This window comes from Protomyctophum bolini (genome assembly GCF_963924005.1).
Source record: "Protomyctophum bolini genome assembly, chromosome: 17".
In the NCBI taxonomy this organism is placed as follows: domain Eukaryota; kingdom Metazoa; phylum Chordata; class Actinopteri; order Myctophiformes; family Myctophidae; genus Protomyctophum; species Protomyctophum bolini.
The window spans coordinates 12,001,011-12,021,713 of record NC_137878.1 but is presented as its reverse complement, the minus strand read 5'-3'; the positions used below and the strand labels follow the sequence as shown (position 1 = coordinate 12,021,713).

The 20,703-nt window shown below is 43.1% G+C and overlaps 1 protein-coding gene across 1 annotated transcript; it reads right to left on the bottom strand.

Annotated features, from left to right (window-relative positions):
* Positions 1-3,164: 3,164 nt before the first annotated feature.
* On the bottom strand, positions 3,165-15,050 carry LOC308332331 (uncharacterized protein). The gene is made up of 5 exons (XM_080788173.1): positions 14,782-15,050; positions 8,531-8,620; positions 8,019-8,263; positions 5,218-5,296; positions 3,165-4,408 (listed from the first exon to the last, which is right to left on the bottom strand). The coding sequence occupies exons 1-4, from the start codon at positions 14,855-14,857 to the stop codon at positions 5,246-5,248; spliced, it is 462 nt and encodes a 153-aa protein (XP_080644299.1). The 5' UTR covers positions 14,858-15,050; the 3' UTR covers positions 3,165-4,408; positions 5,218-5,245.
* Between the last annotated feature and the right edge of the window lie 5,653 nt (positions 15,051-20,703).

Below are 20,703 nucleotides of genomic sequence, written 5' to 3'. Positions count from 1 at the left end.
CAGGAGGACTCTTCCGCTTCATCACAGTCGGAAGTCTGTTCAGTGTCCGATTCAGAACCACTACTGGATTGTGATACTCCCCAGGACTTTACATAGGCTTGTGTTTTTGTGTGTTCAGTTGAGGGGCTGGCTCGAGGCTCTGTCTCTCCGTTTTCAAACTTTTCATCATCATCATTTTCACTTTTTGCTGCTAGTGAGTTCAACGTTGACCCAGCGGCCTCCTCAGGTCTTAGACATTCCTCCTCCTGTTCCTCTTTAATCTGTAAAGGTTCTAGTTTCACCTGGACCAGACTAGAGTTCCTCTCCTGATGTTCGGAAACCTCTTTACACACAGGAAGGGTAGGGAATTCTAGGCAGAGAAGAAAATGAGACAAACTGTGAAATTAGAGGCTTAACATTATCATTGCATTTACTCTCTTTTTAAATATTTTCCAAAATTGCGAAAATGGGACATCTTTCACTCTTGAGTGAAAGATCTATATAAGGGTCCATTTGGTTACCATTGCCAACTCTCTGAAAACCACTGGTATAGATGGATGGATAGAATAAAACAATTTGTAATTAATTAACGTGCTTAGGTATACTTCATATTTTCATGGATGGATGGATGGATAGATCATAGACATATAAAGGTAGACGCCCCTTTCGGCTCTGGAGTGTATGTGCTCAAGGGAGGGGGGAAAAATCCTGAGATTCCTTGCGAAGCCAGGAAGCATGAGCGTGCGTCACAGAGCGCATGTTCAGGCGAGGGCCTCGCGTTAAAATACGAAGTAAAACAACGCTATTAAAAATAACGCATTGCGCTTGTGTTCTTAACAGAGGTGCCTGCCTGACAGCCTGTCACTCAAGACGCGCCTCCTTGTTCTTTTGCGGCAGGATCATAATCAAGGGCCACGGTGGTGGGTCCCCAGTTCAAATGTGGATTATTTGTGGACTTGGAAGATTCGTGGCACTGGCACATGCCTGTTAAAGGATGAGTGTTGTACTTGTAAACATCAAATGTTATTATTGGCAGATACAGATTGCATATTTACTATTTAGAGTAGACATTAGTGTAGGTCGGCTGACACTGTACTAGTCTCAGTAGATAGTTGCTGTCTGGAAGAAACCACCCAACTACGTTTTTGATTTCATTTTTTGCATAAATCAATGCTATTGAACGTCCTTGGCTTTATGTCTCTTATTTATATATATATATATATATATATGAATCTGGTCTTAAAGACACGCAGACAATTGTACCTGCAGCAGTGCTGCAACACAATGTATTATGTTTGTTTGAATATGAATATGTCGCCTGCGGCCTGAATGGATACAGACTGAACAGTGAATAATTAATAGGCTACACATATCTCTGCTGTCTGTCTGGAAGAAACTACCTTATTTTTCAGAAAAAGAAAAACGCATCCAGCTCAAGTGAAGTTAAGAGGTTTTTGTTGAAGCACTCTCTAATATCAATACACAGATGTAAAGGGTGTTCAATTCAATAGGCAATAGCACTGATTTATGGGGGAGGGGGTTTAGAAATCTCCCCCCCCCCCCTATTAATAGCATAAATTTTATTTTATTATTAATTATTCACTGTTCAGTCTGTATCCATTCAGGCCACATGCAACATATTCATATTCAAACAAACAAACAAAATACATTGTGTTGCAGCACTGCTGCAGGTACAATTGTGTGCGTGTCTTTAAGACCAGACTCATATATTGATCAGCACAGAGTCACAGACGTCATCACAAAATAAATTGACCAGGGATTAAGCACCAATCGCAACGCACCTGTCGGCCCCTTCCAAAGGAAGTTTTATGTTCAGTCCGGCTGCAATCATTCTCGCCTAGAGAAGTCGCCCTGACAGAATGTCGTCCAATGTGCAAAACAAACAGTGCAGCTCGTGGCAAAGTGGAGCTATTTTACTGAACACACGTTTATGTTCTGCCACAACTTTCAAATTTATATGAAACTAGAGGACAATATCTGACTCCCAAGTCTTGGAATATTCTTTTTTATTGGGTGAGTACACGCCGTGCGTACACATTTACGGCCGCGTATGTGCTGCTAATCGCGTAATACGGATGGTATTGGCATTGCACCGGTTTATGGCTGTGTATTTGAGAATACAAATACATGAAAAAATGTATAAAGATCACAGACATTCTAGTCTAGGGCTATGGTTGAGGGCACTACACAGACAGAACTACACTGCAGTGGATGGATGCTTCTCTCTTTCAGTGCATTTCAACAAACTGGTTGGTTTACTCACCCATCATAAGAGATGTACTGGTTTTCTTTTGGACAGGGCGTTTGTTTTAAACAGGACGCGGTTTAACTTGACAACATTAAACAGAGCTATGCGCTCCAGTAAGAAAGGCTATGCTCTTGTTTATATAACTATGCGCAGATATACTTCCGGGTTCCACGACGTTTCGCGCATGGCAACTGGCAAGTAAACCTTTTAACAATCATTTTGTTTATTGACTGATGCAACTGGTGATTTCATATTGTCGTCACCTGCTGCTAGGTGTGTGTGTGTGTGTGTGTGTGTGTGTGTGTGTGTGTGTGTTATGTATAATATATATATATATATATATGCTATTTTTTAAATCCCAAGGACCCCCCATTTTTTGCTCTGAGAACCCATCGTCAAAAATGGGTAATAAAATCACACCCGTGTGAAGTGAGGGGCGCTCTTATCATCGTACATCATGACGAGTTCGTACACTAAAAGCTGGATATAGCATACATGGGCTAGCGCCCCTCAAAAACAGCGCCCTCTTTTCCTTGAATGAGTCAACAGTCTGTCTCAACCCCAATCTACGAACATGCATGATTTGTACTTCTGATATAGTCTGTTATTTGGTCCCTTACTGTCTATGTAGGCCTACTACGGTAACTGTAATTGACACCATTGTACATTTGCTTGTACATATTCAAAATATAATTTAGCTGGGGACCACCTGGAACCCCCTCAAGGACCCCTGATAAATAACAAAGACGTAGCCCCATGTTCGAATGCCCGAACGAAAGAAAGCAGCAAATGAAAATGTCAGCAAATGAAGATTTCTCTAACAACAACCTAAAACATGAACCTTGGTTGTAAACAACTAAAGCCTAAAGTTATTAGGATGAACAGAGAAGAAGAAGAATATAGGATATCATTTTTTTATTAAGAACAGACGGAAAGAATCATATTTGTGCATTTGAGACTCCAGACAGGAAACATGAAATAAAAAACACATTATGTTCGACTGTTGAAGTTTATGCTTTTGATTGAATACAAACTGTTGATGTTAAACTGCACAGACATACACACAGCACGTGGAATGAAACATTCACACATTATTAAAAAAAAGAAAACATTTAGCACGCATACAATCTCAGAGTCACACACAATGTAGCCTCGGAAACCCAGACGTTTTTATTACACACAATGCATAAGTGCTAAAGTTTGTAAAAAAGAAAGTGCCTCATTCCAATATCCACAATAACGCCTGGGGAACAAACAGGATACTGTAAGACTGTTTGGTTTTCTATTTTTTACTCCCACATTCATAATAACTTGAAGGTACAGTGAAAAAGTTCATAAAAAAGAGTGGTTTTGTCTTTACAGCAGTGGTTCCCAACCTTTTCTGAATCGGCGTGGCCACTTCTCAAAGGAGTTTTAGGCCCAACCACCTGACCACTGAACACGGCACCCACTCGGCTGCTGTGTTAAGTGGTCACTGGTCAAATGGGTGGGCCACATGCAGTATCAGAGCATGTTTATTTTAACCCATTTAGACCTGGGAACGATTCTACAAAATGTCTTCTAAATCCTGACAGTTTTCTGAAAAAAACCCATGTTTCTATGTCTATGTCATTCTCAAACATTTTCATGTCAAGGACCCCCAAGATTATATGTAATTGGCCGACCCCCCCAGAAGCAAAGATTTGAGTTAAAAACGTCGGCTCTGAAAGAATATAGGCTATATTCAAAGATTTGCACTACATTTTCAAGATTTTTCAAAAATAGCAGACCTAGATCTGATATTTTTCAATGGCTAAAGTATAACCATATAAGTATAATGCTGTAAACACCAAAAGGGGTTCCCGCCTAATTGCTCCATCATTCAATTGTGTTGCAGGCAGCTTGGATCAATGGAAATAGTATAAGTATACTTTTAGTTTATGTAATTCCTGGGGCCAATCAGTGGGTCACAGGTTGGGAATCGCTGTTATTTCAGTTCTAGAAGACAGTAATGCTGGTTTGAAGTGAGTCGTGTCGTGTGGCATTTCAAACTGTGACAGTTGCCATTCTGGCGACGGCAGCCATTTTAAAGGGTTTTAACAGGTCAAAGGTCAGGCTGGTGAAGGTCCCTCCATGGTGGCCTCAACGTAAAATTCTGTCAACCACCACACCCAACATCACCTGAAATACAATATGATATCATATATACTGTATGTTATACTGTGTTACATAAAACATAGTTAAAGCTAAAAATGCATGAACAGATGAAGAAGAAATATGTTATTTTTTCATTTCCTCTCCCCATTTGAGTGGAACAATGTCCCTTAATCTCTCAGATCTATTTCATCATTCAGTAGCTTCAGGACTTTCACATCTAGACTCAACCTGTCTATATATGCTTCTAATCTGTACCAGTGTAATCAGTAATGACACGGTTGTATTTGCACTGTGCTCTTCTTTCTCCATTTCTCCAACAGTTGATGATGTGGTGGTTGGTGGGGTTGGCGTTGGAAGATGGTGAGCAAGCTATTTGTGTATTTGTGTATCTATTTGTATCTGTGTACTGTATGTTTTGTGTATTTGTGCACTATATGTTTCTTTTGTTTGTGTTTTTAATTTTTTATGGGTCCCCCACCCCCTTGAAAATGAGATGCTGCATCTCATAGCTTCAATAAAAAGCTGAAATTCTTCCATATTGCATTTAATAAGAACCCATAGCACCCTCTGCTGGAGATAAACATATTCATAATATATTGTCTCAGTTAATCAACAGCAAGCAATTTATAATGAAATACAGTAAATGCCCTATAAAGAGGTGCTATGAGTTACTAACATTGATCCCTCCTTAATTTAGCTACAATTAGCTACAATCTAGGGAGATTACCAGTACTGTACTTTATATTGTATTAACTAACTCTGCCATCATTGTGCCATGCATATTTGTTAAAATGAAAGGTGTGTGCGTGCGTGCGTGCGTCAGCGTAACTCACCACCTCAGTGTAGTGTGTGTGTAGACTCTCATAGTGTGTTTACAAGCTGTAGTGACACCAACAGTAAACTCCAGTGAACCTGTAATTAAAAAAAAAATAACATGAACTCACATACTGAATATTTAGATTTACACCAAATTACTAATTACTAATCTATTATGGACCTCCAGCACTGGAATTCCACTGGTATTCTATCAGGACTTCGATTACTATCGGTTTTCTATCCTACTGGGGTCTCTTGTAGTGCTGACTCTCTATCCTACCGTGACCTGTAGTAATGCTGGTTCTCTATAGTATAGTCTATAGGCTACCACTGGTTCCCAAAACACTGGATCCCTTTATTTTTTTGTTTCCTGTTTTTTAATTATTATTATTTGAAAACATGTATAATGTAGATGGTCTATTTTCACTAGTTTGGGTCCTGGGGAGACATCGAATTTCTTTTGGGGTCTTGACGCTTGGGAACCTAGCCTGGGCAGCATTCCTTTTTGGGTTTATGATCTGGTCCGGAGCGGATGATATCGCTACGTCATGTTGTGGACAGTATTGTTTTGTAGTTCACAATCATCCGGAACTTCCTTTTCCCTCAAACCGATTTTTCTCAATAAAAGCTGCAGGCTACGAGAGCTTTTATTGTTATTCTTCCGGTTTGAGGGAAGAGGAAGTTCCGATTGATTGTTCCTGCCTGTTGACTACAAAACAATACTACAACATGACATAGCGATATCATCCGTTCCAGACCGGTTCACACAGCACTTTTGTAACAGAGACCAGGTTTTCCTCCGAGGTGGAAAGCCTGCATGAAGCGAGGTTATTGGGAACCACTGTTCTAAATGATCCTGATCCATGTGGCCCACAGCCCATATAGGTCAGGAACCTATCTCCTGTTTCTGTAGGGTGAGATGGCTTGATGTACAAGACAAGTACACCCCCCCTCAGCCCCTGGACATGACTATTATGTCGCAGGGACCTAGCCCCAATCCGACCCTTGATGCTGAGACAGTGCCAAGCACGGAGGCTGGGTACGATTTCTTTATTGTCTTTGGTATGACTCAGCCGGAAATTGAACCCTGATGTCCTCAGGGCGGACACTTTATCACGCAAGGCCACTCCCGTATAGGACCTCTAGTATGGCTGGTTTTCTATCCTACCAGGACCTGTAGTGCTACTGTATACTACTGCTGGCCAGTTGTATAATGTAAGTGAAACTATATCTAAAACGCTTTAATAAATCACATTACTGGTTTTGTAGTTAAAACAAACAGTAAATGCACGCGCGCACAGAGCGTGCACGCTCCCTCCATCTTATCTCTCCACCTCCCACCTCCCTCTCATTTCTTTCATCTCTCTCCCTTTCTCTCGAAAGATCCAAGTGGAAAATTACTTTTGGATGAATCATGAAAGTCAGAACAGAATGCCTCAGGACATCACTGACAGTAGAAAACAAGGTTGTTTCATGGATGTCTGTGTGTCCAGCCAGCATACCACCAAATACAAAGAGGCCACTGTGTGTTTATGTCCGTCTGCATGCTCAGCTGCATGCACACACGTGTGTGTTTGTGCGTGTGTGTTTGCGCGTGTGTGTGTGCGCACGCGCACATGTGCGTGTGTACATGTGCATGTGATGAGCAGCTGTTTGAGAGTGCAGCCAACTGTGGTGTCAAAATCATTTTAGATGGAGGGTTGGATCAGTCTTCTAAATGAGATTTCATTTAATAGGTCTGTTCAACGCTGACATGCTCCAATGCTGTCACAGCCCGCTGGGTTATAGCTACACACACAGCATGTGTTTATCTGCTGCACATGACATCCTCAGTGTTCATTTAACCACTTGAACCTTAGCCTCCCTGTTGTGTGTGTGTGTGTGTGTGTGTGTGTGTGTGTGTGTGTGTGTGTGTGTGTGTGGGGGGCATCCTGCATCCAATCTACAATGATGAAGATCAGCTTAGTGTAGAGTTGAGCGAATACCATAGAGTATTAAAAGGATAGAGACTGAACCGGAGCGATAGCCCCCCCCCCCCCCCCCTCAGTTGCTCAGTGGCGTTTTACAGATATTCTACTGTTAGACGGGTGTTAGGTTCTTAGTTTACTTTTGATCCGAGATGACTATTTCTACGTATTTGATGTATTACCTTGTGTTGTTCTTGCTGACTGTAAATCGCCCTGGATAGGCCGGGTTTAAGTGGTTACTCCAAGAGTATACAAGAATAGTTTGATTGATGATAATGGATGATAATGGATGATAATGGATGTCAATAGTTTATTTAAAAAATATAACTTCTTCTTTAATTCCTTAATCCCAAATCATCCCACATCCCACGTAGGTCAGACTGGACCATCCCAGTAGTTTAACTCCCCTGGGATAAGACATGAATAATGTTAATAGAGCAGACACACTGTCTGGATCAAGGTTTTTTTTTAACACATATTTCTGGTGGTAATAAAAATACCTTTGGAGCTGCATATGGATCCAGTGTGCGGATTCTATTTTGGATTGTTTCTTTGCCCAGCACATGACTTTCAACTTTAGATGTGCCGTGCATGCTTTATGCACTGTTTACTTACGCACGCACGCACACTCGCACGCACACATGCACGCACGCACGCACACAGTGTCTTCCTTAAAGACAATGGTTGCAGTGAGATTCCAGCATGTCGTTTTATTTAAATGCAGTAACTAATTTGTTATATTATTGATTCACTCCCATGATGATTTCACACACACACACACACACTCACACACACACACACACACACACACACACACACACACACAACATAACAGTGTGTTCCTGTCTTACCCATGTGACAGGAAGTGAAGCGGCCTTGCTGGACTGGACCTGCTCCCTCTCTGTGGTTGTCGTCGTGATGGTCACCGGAGTAGCGTTCACCTCTGGACCCGAGGTCGCCTCTGGACCCGAGGTCGCCTCTGGACCGAAGGTGACCGGTCCGGAGGTCACCTCGTCGTCGTACACCAGGTCCTCCCCCGGTTCAAAGTCTTCGTCGACGCCAAGAAACTTATCCAACTCATCGGTGCTGGCGTTACCTAGGAGGAGACGCACGCAAACGTAAGTGTGACTGAAGTGACCATGTTGGCTGTGAATAAGTTCATGTGTTGCCTATATTCTGTACATTTAGGGCTGGTTTGGACTCAAGCACTGAGACACATGTCAGATGTTTCGAGTGTGTGGGATATCAAAAGCAACTGTGGCCTTGATAATGTATTTCATAAATGTGGACTCAAAGAAATTGATGTGTGTGCGTGTGCGTGTGCACGTGCGCAAGAGAGAGAGAGAGAGAGAGAGAGACATACTATAGAAACTATATTCGAATGTAGAATTGTAGTCGATGTAGTCAGGGCTTGGTGTCGCATCATCAAAGTCATCATACTGGGACTGGACCACTGAAAAACACCCAGGCAAATACCAATCATTACCAATCAATAAGAACTGTATACATACATTAGAATGTATTAATCACAAACAACATGCGCACGTTAAACATTACCATATACAACATGGTTAAAATAACACAAAGTGTTTTCAGGTCAGGAAAGAAAACATGTTCTGACTCACTGCAAGGACACTGTTGGAGTGTCCTCACTGCAAGGACACTGTCCTCACTGCAAGGACACTGTCCTCAGTACAAAGGACACTGTCCTCAGTACAGGACACTGTCCTCAGTACAGGACACTGTCCTCACTGCAAGGACACTGTTCTCACTGCAAGGACACTGTCCTCAGTACAGGACACTGTCCTCACTGCAAGGACACTGTTGGAGTGTCCTCACTGCAAGGACACTGTTGGAGTGTCCTCACTGCAAGGACACTGTCCTCACTGCAAGGACACTGTCCTCAGTACAGGACACAAAGCAACAAAGGGTTGTGTAGTTGTCTGTTGGTTTGTATCATTTATGTTCTGTAAAAGTGGTGGTATTAGAGCTTGTTTGTTTGTGTGTGCCTCGACGGAGCGGGTGGTATAGTTTCTGCTATCTGCTCGTTGGTTGTGGTGGGCCAGTCTGGGCCAAATTTGCGTGAGCATGACCGGGCCGAATTATTGTCCCAGTCCAGCCCTGGTCAGAATCCCTGGCATTACACGAGGACACCAAGGACATTTACCCTGTCCTCACTGCAAGGACAGTAGGCCTCTTCATTCATTTGAGGAGGACACATGTGTCAACTCCCAGAACATGATGAAGACGTGTGTCTTCAGTAGGTCTGGGTTGAGTCAGTCAGAGCGTGCGAACCAACCGTCAGTCACACCAGTTACATTACATTACAGTTACGTTAAAAATAAACTGACACACACACACACACAGTCACACACACACACACACACACACACACACACACACACACACACACACACACATACAGAGATGAATCAATATCCGGGGAAGAGGACCTTGAGGAATAAGATATTCCCATCGTCAGATGTGGTCTCTGTGTGTGTGTGTGTGTGTGTGTGTGTGTGTGTGTGTGTGTGTGTGTGTGTGTGTGTGTGTGTGTGTGTGTGTGTGTGTGTGTGTGTGTGTGTGTGTGTGTGTGTGTGTGTGTGTGTGTGTGTGTGTGTGTGTGTGTGTGTGTGTGTGTGTGTGTGTGTGTGTGTGTGTGTGTGTGTGTGTGTGTGTGTGTGTGTGTGTGTGTGTGTGTGTGACAGCCCTCAGAGACACTGTTTCCTCAAGCACACATCTGACATTTGGTGGGAATTAAGTTGTAATTTATCAACAGTGAAATTCACTGTCCGTCTCCGCTGTAGCTCAGTGGCCCCATGGTTAGAGTGAGACAGGGAGGTCGTTGGTTCACTTCCTGGTCGAGTCATACCGAGGACTATAAAAATGACATACAGTAGGAAACCACTGACTCCCTGCTGCTTGGCACTCAACATGAAGGGTTGGATTGTGGTAAAGCACTATGTCCAGGGCTTGTACTTGTACGTTGTGTACTATAGCATCATACCCAGGGGGTGTACTTGTACATCATGTGACATACTATAGCATCATGTCCAGGGGGTGTACTTGTCTTGTACATCAAGCTGCCTCACGCTACGGAAACAGGCTCCGTCCTAACCTATGACCATGGTTCGGGTTCCCAAGGATACCTACAATGTCTCTCTAATCTGTCTCTCCTCTGTCAAGACAGACAGAGTCCGACTCCCTCTCAGCTTTCCTGCAGTCCGTTTCTCCGACACTGTCTCCCTCTGCTTTCCTACCTCTCTGACACGCCCTCTCAGCTTTCTGCCTGTCACTCCTACACCGGCTCCCTCTAGTCTCAGCTTCCCTACGGTCTGTTCGTCTTCGCTCTACTTTCTAAATGAAGCGATTGCCTAAAATAATACACATGAAAAGATTTACAGAGTTCCAGAGGGGTTTGAACCCACGCTGGCCTGTGGCTCTGCACGCGTGGTCATTGTGATAAATCGTTTGTGTGTGTGTGTGTGTGTGTGTGTGTGTGTGTGCCTCACTCCATTTAGCGCTAATTGTGTAGACAGTATCCCGCACCCTTTCCCATGTGTTTTGCTGAGAACTGAGTGGGCTGTTGGAAATGATTGTCCTGTAGGTGCGATGAGATCACATCACTGTTCCAACTAATGTAATAAATTCCTGCCAGAACTGTGATATGAAAGTCAAACACTACCTGATTATTTCTCAGGACTGTGGTTGTTCTCATCTACACTATAGCAGTAGTAGACATAAATAGGCTCCATATTAGTCGTCCAATAGCTGTAGCAGCATTTTAAATGAAGTCATAATTAAAAGCAGCTGTTTCTCACAGTATGACTCACTGACTGACAGCTACGTAATATGATACCTGCGTCCGTGTGTGCGCACGTGTGTGTGCGCGCGTGTGTGTGTGTGTGCGTGTAATGTAGATCATGAGTTATGTCAGCATCAGAAATTTCTTTAAAATAAACTTAAAAAAGAAGAAAGAAAAGAAACATGTACCAGATCTGTGTAGAGAGGAGAGAGCAGTGTTGGCTCTGTGACAAACATATCTACACAAAACAGCTGGACGGATGCACGTGCGCTCTCACACATGCACACAGTGCTCACTCATACACCACCTCTTAGACCCATATATTTTAGCTCTCATTGAGCTGTTAATGGTTGTCCTTAAAACACATTGAAAGTTAAAACTGTACAGTATTATATCTACAATGTAGTGTAGGAAAGAAAGGCAAGAAAGCTGAGTGGGAGACAGTGTAGCAGAGACAGACAGAAAGCTGAGAGGGAGACAGTGTAGAAGAGACAAACAGAAAGCTGAGAGGGAGACAGTGTAGCATGAGACAAACAGAAAGCTGAGAGGGAGACGGTGTAGCAGAGACAGACAGAAAGCTGAGAGGGAGACAGTGTAGCATGAGACAGACAGAAAGCTGAGAGGGAGACAGTGTAGCATGAGACAGACAGAAAGCTGAGAGGGAGACAGTGTAGCATGAGACAGACAGAAAGCTGAGAGGGAGACAGTGTAGCAGAGACAGACAGAAAGCTGAGAGGGAGACAGTGTAGCATGAGACAGACAGAAAGCTGAGAGGGAGACAGTGTAGCATGAGACAGACAGAAAGCTGAGAGGGAGACAGTGTAGCATGAGACAGACAGAAAGCTGAGAGGGAGACAGTGTAGCATGAGACAGACAGAAAGCTGAGAGGGAGACAGTGTAGCATGAGACAGACAGAAAGCTGAGAGGGAGACAGTGTAGCATGAGACAGACAGAAAGCTGAGAGGGAGACAGTGTAGCATGAGACAGACAGAAAGCTGAGATGGAGACAGTGTAGCAGAGACAGACAGAAAGCTGAGAGGGAGACAGTGTAGCATGAGACAGACAGAAAGCTGAGAGGGAGACAGTGTAGCAGAGACAGACAGAAAGCTGAGAGGGAGACAGAGGGGAAGCTGAGAGAAACGTAGTGGGGGGGAAGTGAGATTTATAACTGTTTATTCCGCAGCACTGAAAAATAGAAAACCACCTTGGACAAATAAGCCTTCCTGATGACATGCGGCGTGGTGGGGCTATATACATTTTCTATGACATAAACGAGAACAGACTAAATGTATGTTTTTAGCACAGTATTGTATTTGTCTTTCATTAACTGTTTCGAGGACGCCAATGGAAACAAACTTTCTTGAATACCTATTGTACTGTACGTACTTCCCTACAGTGCTTGTCCATGCAAACTGTTAATGAAGTATTCAATCAATCAATCAATCAATCAAAACATGTATAGGATTTAGCCACAGCTGAAATAAATAATTTAGCGTAGCAGCGTACCATGTTGTACAATGTAGAAAGGTTGTTACTTGTAAGGGACACTTTTTTGGTTAGAAACAAAATGTTTATTGTAAATATGTGCATATATGTGGATATATTGGATATATATGTCTCATAGCTTATGCCTTATACTGTACATGTCCACATATATATATGGCGTATATATGGATATAGTGTATGTATATATGTACATGCATACAGTAGGCCTATATTTAGATTGTAGAGACATATGCAGACGGCCAATTTTGAGTATATGTCACATATGATAAACATATGTTGCATATATATATATACTGTGTATATATATATATATATAATGTTCATATATTTCATTTCCATGTGTCAGCTAGGTCGGGAGATAACGGGGCGTGAACGGCCAAAAAAAAAGAACCGCTGCTATAGCTAGTCGCTCCAGCTCTTTATAGTAAACAGAAAACACATTTTCAGGTGGGTGATAAATGTCATCACTCAGGAGAAAGAACCCCACAAAGATCATTCATCATCATTTGTGCTTGATCGGTTCCACTATTGTCTTATTGTTTCATCATGTCAACTTGTTTATCCCACATCTCTCCCCCGATTGGATAAAAGGTGGTATCCCGGCTGCCTGAATATGTATTTTCTGTTTACTCAGGATCTGGAGAGACCGGGAGATCCCATGTGTTACTGAACAAACACTATAGGAAACTATTTAACACTTGTTTAACAAAAGAATGCCACTTATAGCACTTCTAATCTAAGTAGTGCAGTGACACGTATAGGTGACACAAATCTGTTACTTTAGCCTCACTTGAATGAATGACAACACGGCCCTTTTAATGTATTAACATTAACACTTGTAATGATTTAGCAAAAGGGCAATAATGGATAAGCATGTTTATGTTCTATTTATATTCTATTTAGTTTCTACATATACATTGAATTAGATCATTATAATCGTATCGATGCATCCTTAATCAATTAGTATGATACGTAAGTCACTGATTAGCCCATATTTCTTACTAGACAATGGTGTCGTGGAAAAATAGTGAAAAGAGCTGATCTACAAGCTCACAATGTGCTTTAATAAATCAATCAATTTGATTAACTGTTGCACGCCTGCTTAGCAAGTTGGCCATGGAGGTATAGCTGCAGATAGATGCACTGGTGGAGCGAAGTTAGTTAGAGAAAATACTGCACTTCAGGGGAGGTAAATGGCCCTACGTGTTGCACACCGCTGTCATGCAGTTATTTTCTCATGAGTGAGTTAACCCCCTTTGGTGTAGTAACCCTAATTTATTGTCAGTGTAGGAACGGTATTGTTTCTGTTTGAAGGCCCCAAGTGGGAGCATATCCATACTATAGAAAGCAGTGGACCAAGAACTTGACACTTGTGGGACCCCCACCGAAAATGTGCTACTGCTGCTGACCTAGCTGGGAACGATTCTACAAATGACAGTTTTCTGAAAAACCTCATGTGTCTATGTCAGTCGTTCTCAAACATTTTCATGTCAAGGACCCCCAAGATTTTTTCACGGCTGCTCACCCCCTAGCGGTTCTTGTATTTGTTTTACTGAGGTTAAGGTATAGGAATAAGGTTATAGGTTTAGGTATAGTTTTACTGCTGGCGACCGTTCTGGGGTCACCGGATTTGACCCGGCGCGAGCGAGTTTTGGGACGAGCATTCTTGTATTCCTGTAGCCCTGAAACATGACTTTCATAACCATGACAGTCATGGTGACTCAACTGAAGCCAGTTTTACGCGATCGCTACATTTATGAACTATTCATTCATTCATTCAATTATTACTACTGTTACTATTACTACTGATAGTAATACTAATGTAGCTGCTATCACTACTACTAATATATAATTAAATACATGAACCCTAGCGTCGCTATTTTTGAGCTTGATCTTTAAACAAAAATAGTTGATGCGATTATATTGTTATATTTTTGGCAGTGATCTTTAGTGGAGAGCGAAGGCAGATCTGGGGGACTATAGCTGCGCTCATCTAAGTATATAGGGTTTAATTTGTGAAAGCTAATAACAGTCATAAGTTAATGACAACAACATGCACATTCTACACACACACACACACACACACACACACACACATACACACACAGACGGACACACAGACACACACACACACAGAAGACAACAGCGTGAGCATGCACGTATGCACGCACGCTCACAAACTCACACGTGCGTGGAAAAACAGGGCACTGACTGCACACATACAAAGATAATCGGCACACACACACATGCTGTAGGAACACATGGATGCAAGCAAGCAATCACAAACTGCCCTCTGTACTCACCCTGGTTCAGCAGTAAGACTCCTGTGAGACAAATTGAGAGAAAGCCCATCCAGCAGGACTGTTTCGGACTGTGCATGGCGTGTGTGTAGGTGTGTGTGTGTGTGTGTGTGTGTGTGTGTGTGTGTGTGTGTGTGTGTGTGTGCGCGTGCGCGTGCGTGCACTCACTTGTGCGTGTGTGTGTGTGTGTGTATGTGTGTATGTGTGAGAGGGAGAGTGATCAATGAACAGAGTGTGTGTGAGAGAGAGAGTGTGTTTGGGATCTGGCCACACTCTCCTCTGATCAGTGAATGAAAGAACTCAGAGAGAGAGAGAGAGAGAGAGTGGACAGACAGAGTGAGGGAGGGGTGTGTTCACATGCATGGGAGAGGAGAGGAGGAGAAAGGAGTGAGGGGGTGGGGGTGGGGAGAGGAAGGAGGGAGAGAGAGAGGGGGGGGGGGGGAAGGAGAATGGGGGGTGGCGAGAGGGACCCTCTCTCTAGTCTCTACTCTTCCTGCCAAGGATTCTTTATCAGACTCACAAAACCACAGACTGACAGAGAGACACATTTTACAACTGCTGCAAACAAAGGAAGAACGTAGAGACGAGTTGTTTGTCTCTCATCTCTGTGCCCATTTTTAGAACGACTAAATCGGATTTGTTCTCTCCTCCCGTACCAGATGTCCCGCGAATCGTGCAGGAGGACAAACAGTGTTGATTTTGTCGACTAAAACTAGTTCGTTGACTACCTTTTTTCACTGACAAACGAACAAACTAACTAAATTAAAACTAAGCTATGGTGACTAAAACTAAGACTAAATATACTGACAATTTCGTCAACAGATAAAAACTAGACTAAAATGTTAGGAAGGGACTAGTGGACAAGAGATCAAGTACAGTAGTGTACAGCAGTGAGCTGGCGGTAGGGCTGTCCAGGGCGCCGCCCCGGTAGTTTAGACACTGCACGCAAAAACTAAAATCAAAATGTGCTGCCAAAAACAACACTGATATGTCTTGTGGCAAATGTCACTTCACCGCTGGTGTCCTGCGACCTGCAGTGAGGGAAACGTCCCCATTGTGAATCATGAACTCATGAAACGAGTGTATTTGCAAGTGTTGCCGTGCTGCAGGCCTCCTGTCGTGGAGGAAGTGAGCGTGTCTGAATGGATGGGCTCCCATCAAGCGGCCCATCCTGCACGCGGCAGGGGGTCTAGAATAGATCAATCCACACCACAACACCTGAATGCTGGCGGGTTGCCGCCGGTGCCAAAATGCCAGCCAGCCGTAGTATACACAATAGATTAACCTATTTTAAAACCTGCCATCCCTTTTGGGCATGTCATTACTAGTGGAAAATCCCCCCCAAAAATATCTAAGAATTATGAGATAACAACGCATCCTGATTGTTGTTAGCTCCTAGATCTGCTATTTTGGCGTGTAGAAAAAGAGACAGAAGTGGCTCACTTTCAACTTCATAGACACATGATGAGGTTTAAAAACAGTGGGGTGATATTATTTTTGTTTCCAGTATTTTGTCAAAAGTAGACCTAAAGTAGATGGATATGTATCCATTCAGTTGAATATGTTTGAATATGGAAATATTTACTCTGTCGTTCTCTCTCTCTCTCTCTCTCTCTCTCTTTTGCTCTTCCACTTTCTCTTTATCCTCCCCCCATTTATTTTGTCTCTACACTTAACCCCCTGCTGAGCACAGAGGATAGAGGAAGTGTGTGTGTGTGTGTGTGTGTGTGTGTGTGTGTGTGTGTGTGTGTGTGTGTGTGTGTGTGTGTGTGTGTGTGTGTGTGTGTGTGTGTGTGTGTGTGTGTGTGTGTGTGTTGGGGTGTTGGGGTGGGGGTGTAGCTCCTCCTTTCTCCCGTTAAAATCACCACAGAACATCTGGAGTGATGAAGAACAGAGTCCTACTACACAACACACAACTACACAGCGTACACCCACACAACTCAGAAAGGGAAAAGAAAAAGAAACATGTTTTGGTTTGGTCAGCATGGCCCGACACGCACGCACGCGCACACACACACACACACACAGAGAGACCTACAGTATTACAACAGTGTTTGTCTTAGATAGTTTATTTATCAGCTGTAATTCGGCTGCTTTAGCGTCCAATGTGACCTTATTATGTCAACAAAGCTTCTTGAATTGAGAGTGATCCGAGCAGTATGGAGAGAGAGAGAGAGAGAGAGAGAGAGAGAGAGAGAGAGCTCATGACAATCACCTCTAATACTAAGCATGTGTTGTATGGAGAATATAGGTTGCTACCTTCAGGAAGGAGATATGGTGTACCAGCATACAATTATGGTCAGACTAAAGAGGTCCTTTGTCCACCAGTCAACTTTGAGGCTTAATCAGGAGTTGTAGTAGCCACGGGGTAATCTAGGCGGTGGACATTGCTCTTGTCTTTATGTATGTAAATTGTCTTGTTCTTTGTGTTATGTCAAATGTGTGTATATGTGTTCTGCATACTTGGCTGCTGGGTCGCAAGACAAACTGTGTGAACTGACAATAAAGTACTATATCATTATATACATTTCAGTTGAAAAAGAGAGACAGGACGAAATGTGAGATTATGTGACCCTCATGTGCACTTCACTATTTCATAACATATTCTGTAACACTTCGTAATGTTCCAAGGGTCCTGCAGGACAGTCTGTCCGTCTGTCTGTTATCACAATAGCTCGATTTTTAGTGAATGATCAACAGGCGGCCCCAAAGAGATGATTCATTTTGGGGGTGAAAGGGTCCAGTGTTGGCCGGTAGCTCAGCTACCAGGGTCTACGCATAGCTCATCATGACTAATGGATTTTGCTCACGCATCATTACAGTGGTGCTTTTGCTCTTGGTCTATTTGGGGCATAGACTGTGTATTCCTTCTACATATACTACATTTTTATGCATATATATGCAGATTTTTCTTCATGATAATTGTATGTTTCTTATTTTTATTGATTTCTTTACTTGGGAATATAATGTTAAATGGACTGCAGTTATATAGAGCTTTTCTCCAAATGGCTTTACAATGCATTTCCATACTGCGTATTCTGACTACGGTATGCGGCTAAAGGCTCTGTCACCACGTTAATTCCAAGGCAGTCCATGTGCTGAGAGGGCCAAGAAAGATTTCTGTAGTATGCTGTACCTGGCTTTCTGTTACTCTTTTCCTCATCCCTCTTTTAAAAGAAATATTATGTGTCCTGTGTTGCTGAATTGCATCACCGTGGGATCAAATTGTCTATCTATCCAGCTAAGGTACTGCGAGAGTGAGGTCTAGCCAACACCAACTCGGGATTCCTGGATCGCTGCCCTCCACAATTTCCTATCCAACATCAGGTTCTTGAGCTCTGCAGTGTTGTCAGCCAAGCTCTCGCACCGCAGCATGTCTACATAAGTGGTACGCTTCTTTCCCCTCCTGGCTTTGCCCTGGGTTAGCTCCCATAGCGTAAATTTACTTGCCTCAAGTTCTGGGTGCCTGACGGCTGACGCAGTGCCCTGCCAGCCTCATCCTTCTCTCTCTGACTTTGTCCGTGACCCGTGGTAGGTCCCCATAGAGGTCCACATTTCTGATGCGGTCCGTCCATGTGACACCTAGTGCCATTGACACCCAGGGTCCATGTCTCGGCCCCATACAGCAGTACTGACTCCACAGTAGCTATGAACAGCCGCCTCTTAAGGTCTTCTCCCATATCTGATTTCCACACTCTCCTCAAGGCTTTCCAGGCAAGTGCTCTCCGAACCTTCAGATCCTGTTCAGTTGAGGCAGTCCAGGCCCCGAGGTACTTGAAGTTCTCGACTTGTTCGAGCAATGGTTTTGTCCTCGGTGTTGACTGTCATTGCCTTTGTTTTCTTGGCATTGAGAACAAATTCAGTTGTACTAGACCGGTGCCCGGCTGTAGAGCACCGATGCCCCCACCTGGCTATGCAACACCAGTTGTACCCGTGTCAGAGGACCCGTTCCACCCATCTGTTTGTGTCCCTTTTATGCCCATATATGGAGATTTCTGTATCTGTCTCTCTGTGTCCCTTTATTCCTATGGAGTTCTGTGTCAGGCATGCTTAAATATGGAGTGTTGTGATGTCAGAACAGGCATTCATGATGTAGCCTTTGTCATAACTTTGCGTTAGCTCAAGCTTACATCCTGTACCATACCGTACATACCATTCCGTGTCGATAACTTGTACATCTGTTGTTTTTGCTCATGTGAACCTTGTACACTGCCATTCAATTTGCACTGTGCCTCCCACATGGATGCGGGTCTTGTATTATTGCAGGCTTGCAGCTCATGAAGAAAGATCAGCTGACAGCTGTCATATCGATAGTGAAAAAAATAGACTAGAACTAATTATTAATGCAACCTCAAAACTGCCGACGCCCGACGGCTATATGTGGTCCTCTATAAAGTCCGAATGCGTTCACACCAGTATAACGAACCGCACCGTGGTTCGTTTGGAAGTGAACCGAGTTCGGCGTTTTTTTAGCAGACCATGGTTCGTTTCTTTGATCCGCACCAGAGTTTGGATGCACGATTGCACGTTCACACCAACCGAACCAAAGGGGTAAGCGGACCATGGATCGTTTTAACACGAACCAAACAGTCCCGCTGTTCAAAAACCATCCCCATCTGGCTCTGCAGGAGCAATCTGAGGGTTCTTCTGTCCTGTGGTCTGTCTGAGTATCCAGACTACTGATCAGCACCACATTTCTAGTCCCCGCCACCAGTAGGACCAGTGATGGAAGAAGTACTCACATGTTTTACTTAAGTAAAAGTAGCAATACTGCCATGTAGATAAACTCTATTACAAGTAGAAGTCCCATATTAAAAATGTACTTGAGTAAAAGTTAAAGTATCGGCATCAATGTGTACTCAATTACTTTACACCACTGAGTAGAACTCATAAGTACTTCCACTAAGTTTTATACTTATACTTTTTTATAATGGAGGGGCTCCGATCGGGCTGAAACCTTGCCCAATTTTGGAGTCATATGACATTTGCCATAGACGACTGACTTAGATGACTGTCATCACAGTCTAGCCGCAAGTCTGAGATCCACATTGGAGCCACATTGTTCCCATGATGTGTATCCCGAAATGCACATGATTTTTAGATAAATAAATGCTGCATATATCCACTTGGCAGAATGTGAACCCAGGCATGTTGAGTACACCAAAGTGATGTTAGAATGTTAGAAATGTTGAGTATGGGTCACCAGCATGCAGAAACTGCCGGATGCTAACTTGCATATGTTGAGCAATTTTCATAATTTGCCATTATGTGACCATACCATTAACAACCTATAAGCGGAAAAAAAATCTAAATTTCATTATGCTTTAAGAAGCATGTGACGTGTCAAATTAGGAGGTTTTCATGCATTAGTTTTTTCCAAGCATTAGTTTTGCACAACAAACACTCCTTGGGCAAATGTGATGATGTCAGCACATTTGGGCTATGGCCCTTTGTTCACCCAATGAGTGTTTTCTTTTTTTCAAAACGAATGCTTGGATTGGATTCAGCATCATGAAAACCCCTATAGTTTGACATAGTTTTTAAATTTTGGCATGGCATGGCATTATGCCAATTATATGAAAATTGCTCCCATATACTCAACATTTGTAACATAAAACCTTGGTGTACTCAACATGTCCGGGTTCACAATGGGGCTCTATGGGCTGGCAAGTAGACTAATATGCACATAACTTTCATAAGCTACATATGCAGTATACATGTGTATACTCTATTATAATGGTTGTGTACACTGCACAGGATCACAGCCTCGTAGTCTTCTACGGTTTCACACATGCTGTTTTGTTTTGCTTTGTTTAATTTGATCCACAATTTGGAGGAACGTCTAACTCTTAAGTACGAGAACACTGCCTGCGATGTTGTGACAGCTGCATTGCATATGGGACAATAAAACCCTTTAACGCTTTC

Excerpts from the sequence above, each read along its gene's own strand:
- LOC308332331 (XM_080788173.1), bottom strand. The coding sequence starts at position 14,857 with ATGCACAGTCCGAAACAGTCCTGCTGGATGGGCTTTCTCTCAATTTGT. Across the intron at positions 8,264-8,530 it reads ATTCGAATATAGTTTCTATA|GTAACGCCAGCACCGATGAG; the intron begins GTATGTCTCTCT and ends GTCTCCTCCTAG. Across the intron at positions 5,297-8,018 it reads CTTCACTTCCTGTCACATGG|GTTCACTGGAGTTTACTGTT; the intron begins GTAAGACAGGAA and ends TTTTAATTACAG.